The sequence below is a fragment of the Parasteatoda tepidariorum genome, chromosome 8 (assembly GCF_982258835.1).
Source record: "Parasteatoda tepidariorum strain Cologne lab strain chromosome 8, Ptep-v5.0, whole genome shotgun sequence".
NCBI lineage: Eukaryota > Metazoa > Arthropoda > Arachnida > Araneae > Theridiidae > Parasteatoda > Parasteatoda tepidariorum.
In genome coordinates, this window is record NC_141762.1 from 11617941 (window position 1) to 11627437 (window position 9497).

General features: G+C 29.0%; 1 protein-coding gene across 1 annotated transcript in view; it reads right to left on the minus strand.

Annotated features, from left to right (window-relative positions):
* LOC107436885 (uncharacterized) overlaps window positions 1–8879 on the minus strand; it is a 76049-nt gene extending 67170 nt beyond the window's left edge. The window contains exons 1-2 of the mRNA XM_087149835.1: window positions 8727–8879; window positions 2104–2285 (exon numbers count right to left, since the gene is read on the minus strand). Of these exons, the coding sequence (XP_087005961.1) occupies window positions 2104–2285; window positions 8727–8769 (225 nt within the window). The 5' untranslated portion in view covers window positions 8770–8879. The remainder of the gene's footprint in view (window positions 1–2103; window positions 2286–8726) is intronic.
* Between the last annotated feature and the right edge of the window lie 618 nt (window positions 8880–9497).

The following is a 9497-nucleotide window of genomic DNA, read 5'->3' on the forward strand; positions in this document are numbered from 1 at the left end:
ATTTATTGGACGCTGGTCAGTCTACATTTGACGCAATATAACTTTTGAGAAATAGTGAACGTGAGAACGCAAAGATAGTCCTTGATAATAAATATGCTTTCTGTCAAACCCCCCTACATTTTAGTTGAAAAATTTTCAAGCTAAGGAGATTCTGTCAGTGCATAATCTGAAAAGAATACTAATTATAATTTTAAAGTAATATTTCATTTATGTCTAAGTTTTTACGTATTTATTTGTTTATTCATTTATTTATTTTAATCCATTAGCTTTAGTCTGCAAAATTTTGTTATTAGTAGACTTGACTCTTTTCTTGATTAATTTTCTTGACTCAAGTTTATTCACATGTATGCACAATTTATTTGAGTTCCAAATATACCTATGAAACTTAAAATTAAAATAAAAACTATATTTTTAAGCCTGCCAACTATCTACGATTTTGAAGAAAAATTTCTTGTTCTAGCTAAGTTTATATTTTAATGTATGACTCTAAAGTATTTTACACACCACTCCGCGTAAGTGATTCAAAAGGTTAAATAAAACGAAACTTTAATTAAAGCTTTCTGATAGGGAAGCTTTTAAACTATGACAAAAGATTAACATATTACAAAAAGTCTGAAGGTTTTCTAGCCATTAATTAAAAAAGGAATTAATTGAAGAGAGAATTAATTTAGGAAAGGAATTAATTTAGAAAAATATTTCATAGAATTCCATTCCATGAAATATTTTTCTAAAAGAGCCGTACTTACAGCTTTTTTATTTTTAAGAGCTGCCTTTCTAAGCTCTTTGTAAAAATTTACTCTGGTGGTAACTAAGTAAATATATGAATTCTACTTTTTTACTAATTTAATTGTTGAATTAATTTAATTTTTATATTGAGAACTTTAAAATGCAGGCAAAATTACCAAAAGTCCTGTAAGCTTTAATCTAAAGTTGGCTTCAATTCTATTCAATATTTTTAAAAAAACGTAGTGCTAACAGCTTTGCATTTTAAGGGTTGCCAACTTTCTTAGATTTTTGTAAAAATTTACTCTGGTAACTAAGTTATTGTTTTAATGTGTTATTTTTCATTCATTTAATTGTTCCATTAATTTAATTTTTCGTATTAAGGCTTTTAAAATGTTATCAAAATTACCAAAAACTCTGAGATATTTAGTTTTTGTTATCTTTCAAAAAGTTTAAGTTTTAGTTTTTAATTTCTCTTTCAAATTTTTGAAAAAGCTCTGTACTTACAGCACTGCATTTCTTGCCAGCATCTCATTTTTTGGTACATTGTAACTACATAAGGGTCGATTATAATTCATAGTCGTTTAATGTATGCAAACATAGATTTCTTATAGATTAAAATGATTTTTGAAATTTTCACTATTATCAAGAAATACAATATTGTTAATAAATAAAATGCTAAATAAATTTATACTTATCTGTGGCTCACAGACTTGGAATTTGACCAAAGATTGAGAAAATAAAACAGACATTTTCGAGAGAAGTGTTTCGTGGGATAGAAATTAACAATGTTTGTAGAAGGCGGTATAACGTTCAGTTGCAGAAAATCTTTTGACAGCCAGATTTTGTAAAGTTCACAAAAATAAACCGGATGAACTGGCCGGCTCAAATGTTTATTCTACCTTTTAAAGAAAATTCTCGTTCATAAACCACTAACAAGCAGAATAACAGGTAGACTGATATTGAGATGGACTGAGTTGGTGGAAACTGCCACACAATTTTAAAACAATAGAAGACATTGACTCACTCTGGGCTGTCAATTCAAATTTAATGCCGATGAAATTAGATTAATGTTAGAATTTGACAAAAATAGAAAAAGTGGTAAAAACTCTTTTTCATTTTTATTTATTTAATCTATTTAATTTTAGAACCGTAACTATCACCTTGGCTTCATGTGAAAATTATTTATATTTAATGCAACAGCATTCATTTCATTCACGTTGAATACTAAACTAAAAAAATACAACAAAACGTTTCTAATTTTAAATTGTTTTTTAATCGATTTGCGCTTTTTATTAAACACCCTCTTTTTACATTTTTAATTTATTTATCCCTTGCATACCAAAACTTGTTCTTTTAGGAATATAAAATACTTCTTACCACTTGTAAATGTTTTTCCGACTGAGGTGATTCTAAATCAGTTTCAACTTGGGGAACGAGAATACCCAGTTTTTCAGGATCATCGCTTGTGGGATCGTACAAATCAAATCTTCGACGATGCTTTGCAGTGTGTATCCGGACTGTGACGTATACAATGATCCACTTAATCCAATAAATGAATTCTGTGAATAAAAAAAAGTAGTTTGGAAAACAAGAAATATACTCTGTTGCAAATTACGAAAAACCCATTATCCTTAGGGAGAGAACCTGTTTGTATCTCTGCTTGCTTTCTTAAATCGTGTCAAATGAGGAAAACAAAACTTATTGAATAATCAAATAAGAAATAATAAAAATGGATAAGTAATAAGAATTAATAAAAAATGATAACAAATATACGTCTTCTAATTGCATTTAAAGAAACTGATGAAAGAATAATAAATATTGTTCCCTGCAAACGATTTTCTTATACTGTGAAACAAAAGTAAAACTTCACTATCTCACATTTGCTTGTTAAGGGCATGTCAGGGTAAGGGGCCATTTTCAGTTGTCAAATCAAATCCAATGCTCTTGAAGCGTCATATGCTTATTTCTTTTTCAAGAACGAATTTTCTCCTTATTAATTGAAATAGTTGCTACATAGTCGAAACTATAACTTTCTTTTAATAGTTCTGTGATATGTATCGTAAGAGATAAGGCTCCTATACTATCAGAGCTGACCAATCAAGCAATATTGGAGCAAAAAAGTTCGCAAGTTAACGTTATTTTAGTATTCGTTACATTATTACAGAGATGCCAACTGCTGCGGACACGCCAAAGTAATTTAAAAAACGGTAAATAACTACAATGTAAATTTTGCAAATAGTTGACAACATTTGCTTGGTTTTAAGAATGTTAAATTTGTTATTAATACTAACTAACTAACTAATCAATTTTTTCAGAGTACCTATCCATGTATGGATATCTGCTCTTTCATCTAAATTGAATAATATGTGGTGGAAGGGAGGTGCTGCGTTAACATTAAGTTAAATCTCAGAATGAACAATAATTGATAAAATCAGGTCTGAGTCATACATAAAAATAAATCGCAAGTTTATACATAATAAAGGGAACAAATTGTATAGAGTGGTGAATTATATAAGCCTACGCATTGTTGAGAGATAGTGGTGGATTAAAATCTACTAAATTGAACTTATGAAACCAAGAATTACAATTAATAAACAACCACTTGAAAATATTTTTTCGCTGTGCTTATGTTAGCTCTTTGCTCCAACAATAAATGATAAGTCGGCCTGTCTAATTCAGGGGCTCTAGTAAAAGATAGCATGAGTTAAATTTCTGTTTGACTGAAGTTAAAGTTCTGTTTCCTTTCGCGCCGACTGTCTCAGAATCTGTGATTAAACTAACAATAATTAAACGTAAAAGCAAAGTAAGTCTGTCAAATTAGCAACGCCTACATTTAAGCTACCGTTTTTTATTTATTTACATCCTGATTCTGATTTTGTACGAATGCTTTTATGAATCACCCGTTCCCAAGGGGTTAACTTTTGAAAGATTTTAAATTGTTTTGTAGCATATTTTTATAATTTCACAATGAAAGAAAACGGAACTATATGCAGTCGTGGATGATTATTTAAATCCTATAATGCAATGGCCTTTTCTTAACTTGCAACGGAAAATCGCAAATAAAGATTCGATAAAGCAACGTAATCGAGCTCAGCATTGACCATTGTTTTCTACATCAGTAACCATTTACACTGTAGAAACTTCAGTAGAAACTTTCTTCAGATTTTTAACTAAATGGATGTTGTATAAACTGCTTTGATTGCCTTGCATAATGATCTAATTGAAGGACTTTTAAGTAACCGTTTACGGAACCTGCTAGAAAAAAGAGGCCACGATGCTCTCATAGCATATATTATATAGGGCTTGATTAACCCCTTAGGGACGGGTGATTCAGAAAAGCATTCATACAAAATCAGAATCAAGTTGTAATTAAATAAAAAACGGTAACTTAAATGTAGTCGTTTCTAATTTGACAGACTTACTTTTACTTTAATTATTGTTAGTTTAATCATATATATGATCAATGTTAATTCAAAGTAAAACTAAATAGCTTTATTTTGAACAAAGTAATGGTGAATTAAATAAAGCAAACAATTATAACTATCCGCCCACAAATAAACTGCCAAAGAAATTCTTTGATTACCAGTTTTATCTTCTTATCCTGATTGATACGGTTTTATGCTGGCACGTATTTGTGACAGTCGGCGCGAAAGGGTTAAAAATAAGTATGAGAATCATGAAGCACATTGTTTTCTCCACGTTCCTTTAGTAAAAAAAGTAATAATAACTAAATTTCAAATCTGGGAAAAAGAACATTTACTACATTCAATAACATTTGAAAGACATATTTTACTTTAATTTACTTATTTAATTATTATTAATATTTATTAAGAAGAACATATCATTATACGGAATGTCGGTCATTAGACCTTGAGAAACCATCAGAGTAAGGAATACCGGGCAATGATGAAAAGCAGGCGATTTCGAATAACGACAATAAACTGAACTTTTAATCTGTTTTCCTTGAAAAGCTAAAAGAAATTCTTGCATATTTTAAGATGAACGTTATATAAGATGAACATACATTTGAAAAATTAACTAATGCCATATCAATTACACCCAGTATATAATTTATCACTTTTTCGTATAGAACTAAAGAAATTTTTTTAAAAATAATTTTAAAAAAATCATCTGTAAGAAATTACAGATTTCTAAACATTAAAGTGGCATTTGATTTTACTACCATTATAGTAAATAGTGTATCCTAGTAGAATATATGTCTAATATGAGTTATTTATTTCATTATTGTTACTGATGATTTTTCGATTAAATTTTGAAATTCAGTGTTTTTTTCATATAATAAATTAAAAAAATACAATTTGGAAAAAATATGCATTTTTAAATAAAATTTAGCAACTTATATGAAAAGTTTATTTAGTAAAAGAATGAAAAAGAAAAATATGAATTGTTTATATAAATTTTTAAAGCTCTGATTAATTTTGAAACAAATAGAATAGAGAAAGAAAAAAGCTTTTTCTTCTTTCCATTTTTATTATATTACGAAGTTGAGAGCTTGAGAACAATGTTGCAGTAGTATTATTTTTTCTTTCACCCAGAAAGCATGATACAGTACTTGCGACTTTAACCGCACCGAAGCGAGGGTGAAATTTCAAATTATACTGGGGAACAAATGTTTTGTTGCATTTATAGAAATACTTGAACTTGCCTAATTCGAAAATGTGGATTTCAAATCTGAAATGAGTTTTTCTCTTAAATCTACGGATTTTGTTTAAAATGACATTATTAGTCTATATTTTTTCGAAATATTCAGGTTTAAAAATGTTCCTTATAACATCAGGGTCGTGTAAATATTGCGGCATCAGGATTAAAATCTCTCTCTCTAGAGATTTATATATATATATATATATATATATATATATATATATATATATATATATGACATGATTAAAATCTACAGGAACCCATGGCCAGAAATGTCGTCATGCTCGGCTAGGGGCACTTACCTTTATGAGACTTTTTTGCAATCGAAGAAACTGTTCATCATATTGAAATGTCCTTAGAAGCGTATAACAATATTTTTTGGGCATGGGTTCTATGCAATTTTAATCCTGATGATCTGCCTTAACTCCCTTAGAAATTTATTGCAGCATTTAAGTGATCTTCTGCAATGAATAACGTATTTAAACTTGTACATATCGACAACAAATAAACTAAAAATGTAATTTTAAACAAAATATGTAGCTTAGGAAGACAAATTTATTGCAGATTTGAATTCAGTTACGTGAAAATATTAAATATCCATTAAAAAAGATCTCGAGCCACAGAAAACAAAAACAAAAAATTTTCTCCTGTTTTGTTTGTTAATAAAACTTAACGTATTTCTATAAGCAATTTAAAAAATATTGATTTGTTGCTTGTCTTATTATCAATCATTATTACAAGTAACAATTATAACAGAATAAAATATCATATTTACAGTTAAAATACGGATAACTAATTTCTCAATTGTCTAAATATAGCATAATTGCTTTCAAACCTGCTTTATTAACAAAGTTGCCATTCAATTTGTTAGTATTACAAGCAGATTATATTAACTTTTTTCTTAGTAAAAATTTTATTTGATTATAAAGTGAAATTAGTAATATCTTCATTGAAGTTCTGGAACAACGTTCCGCCCCACTAAAAAATACTGGATCGTCCTACAGTTCATTCCAGCCCCGATATACCATCGCTTGAGAGAAAGAGAAAAATAATAAATCGAACAAAAATATCCTTATGAAATAAAAGCATTTAGTTAAAATAATAAACAAGACAAAAATTTTTACTTACTAAACATTATAGAAAATAATGTCAGGAATGTTTTAGTCAACACTATTAAAATACTTTTTTGTCATTTGCATCAGTCGCTTAAAATATCAAATCGTTGAAATTATTGGAAAAAAAAAGTGGGTACCCTTTTAAATTGAATATGATGAGGAAATCAACACTTTTAATCAATGACATCCTTAGTCTGCATTGTAGAACGATTTTTTTTTCATATAGTTGGTTTGTTTATTATTGATAACCACTCTCTGGTTTGACAGAAAATTAATGAATAAACATTTATTTTACTTATTTATCAATTTTTATAAAAAACCCACGCAATCCTCTCAAAATCCTTTTTCTTTCTGCTTAAAAGTGCTTATTTAATATCTAAAATGATGAGAAAAATTCTTTGTTATAAATTTCAATTCATTCTATAAAATTAATTTATAAAGTAAAAAATATGATAAAGATAACTGATTTTTCTTAATTTCTTCCTTTGTTAACTCTTTCGCGTCGACTGTCACGTGTCAGAATGGAATTGGTAGCCAAACTATTTTTTTAGCTGTTTAAGCAGCGGGAAACAGTTTTACCGGAAATATAAAAGTTTGACTTATTTAATCCACCACTACTTAGTTTATATTTATAATTTATAACCTTCGTTGAACATCCGACCCAATTTAGGGTTTACGACTACTAGTGTTCAACTCCGCAGCCTTGTAATTTTGAACCCAATCCGGAAGACAAGGAAACTCCTGGATAAGCACCCCCAGAGGTATGATTTGTTATGGGAACTTAGAGGACTTTGCGACTCGACAGATTTAACGTGCATCAGTCACCATTTACGACACGGGGAGTCTTCGGCCGGCGGAGATCGAACCCTCGACCTTTTGCACATGGCCCAGTGCCCTACGAACCAGGCTATCCCTACCACTACTTAGTCTATTTAGCCATTATTAAAATTAAAATATTAATCGTTTATTTTTTACTAGTTTCATACGTCCCCGTTTTTTGATGACGTTTTATTTTCACGCATCACCCGTCACATGTTCGATCACAACCTCGATCATGTTGTACACATTTTCACGTTATTTTTTCGGACACAATCATTCCGTATATTTCTATTGCTCGAGACCAACTCCGAATAGGCGAAAATTACCATAATTAACAATTTTCTCCTGTTCTTATCACATTCGATAGGTATTAAGAAACCTATTTTCCCAGTACTCATAGTAAGTATCGTGATATATTATTTAAAACACTAATGCGCATATATGTATGCAGTCAGAAAACCAATGAAGTTTTTTTTCTCGCATTAGCAACGAAGAACTGAAAGAAACTGCATATGCTATAAGCTGGAAAGAAATGCGATGATAAAAGTTTATTGAATTCAAACATTGAAACTTGGTTAATGTTTGTATTAATTATACTTATTTACGCGTGTTATATAAGAATTTAGAGCTTTCTTTTAGTGAAAATTCAGTATTCGTTGACCCAATTTCGAGATTACTACTACCAATATTAAACTCCGTAGCCTTGTCGCTTTGAACCGAATCCAGGTGACAAGGGAACTTTCTGGATCAAATATTGGAGAAATATAGTATTATACAGAACTTTTTGATGCAAATAACCCGTATTTGCGCTACACGGAGAGAAAAACCACAAAAAGGTTGGCAAGGTGATTCTAACACGTGATTCATCTACCACTGAGGATATCTTACGTCAGCACAGATTCGAACCTAGGTCAACTCATTGGAAGGCGGGCACCTTATCCCCTGCGCCACCACTGCTCAAAATTATTAGATTATTCAAGAGAACACAAGACGCAATCAGTTTATATTTCATTTATTGAACCCAGACGCAATTGCTACAAAAAATAACCAATACAAAAGTTGATCCACTAAATGCGCAAAATTTTGCCTCGATTGAGAACTGAGCAGGTTTATCCTAACAGTTATGTTAAGATTTGTTAACATCAGAAAAATTTAATTTTAATATTACTGCCACTGTTATAAATCTTCTAAAAAAATTTGGCATTTAAGAAACTTCGAACTATTTTTTAACTGTTTTTAAACCTAGCGTTAACCATTTAATAAAATAAAATTACTAAATAAAACTATAAAAAACATTATTATAACTAAAAATATTCAAGTTAAATTATGTAAAAAAAACATGAACAATGCATTAATAAAAAAAATTCAACAATTAATGAAAATAAATATAATTATCTTACATACCGAAAGGAAAGGACAAAATTGATACTATAGTTGCAATGAGCATGTTTGGGATATTCTTTCCCCGCTGAAATCAAAGTTACAACTGATACAATTTACAATACTAAATCAAACTACATTCATAAACTAGCTCCAAGGTTAAATGGCGTAAGTTACTGAAGATAAGTAAAGATTAAAGAGTAACACTTTAAACAGTTTAAACCAGTATAAAGATTAAAGTTATAATTTCTCACAAATTCATAAAATATTTAGAATTGCAAAATAAATTTATATTGTATATTTCATTTTATTATAAAATTTTTTTGTGTGCAATACAAAATAAGACTGATGCTTATTTCATTGTCTTTCAGGATAGCTTTGGTTTATTTTTGTATCGGTTTATCTTATTTTATAACACTTTTTTTTTCTTCGTGATAAAAGGACTTACATAACATATCGAGATAAAATTCGACGAAACTCATCGTTTTTTTTTCATTTTAATCACGTTCTTAAACTGGAACGCTACTTTTAAAAAGCAACGAGTGAAAGAACAAGTACTTTAAACAAAAGTAATGAATAAAAAGTTTTGATTTTAAAAAGTAACGAGTAAAAAATACGAGTAAAAGTACAACTACAAAACAAAAAAAGTAACGATTTCAAAGTACAATTCGAGGACACCAGAAACTCCAAGTAATCTAAAATTTCGTTTGAAAATATTTAAAAAAAACTATTTAGAATGCATTAAATTTTAATTTAAAGCTATAAAACTTTAAAATGTAGGAAAATGTTACAATA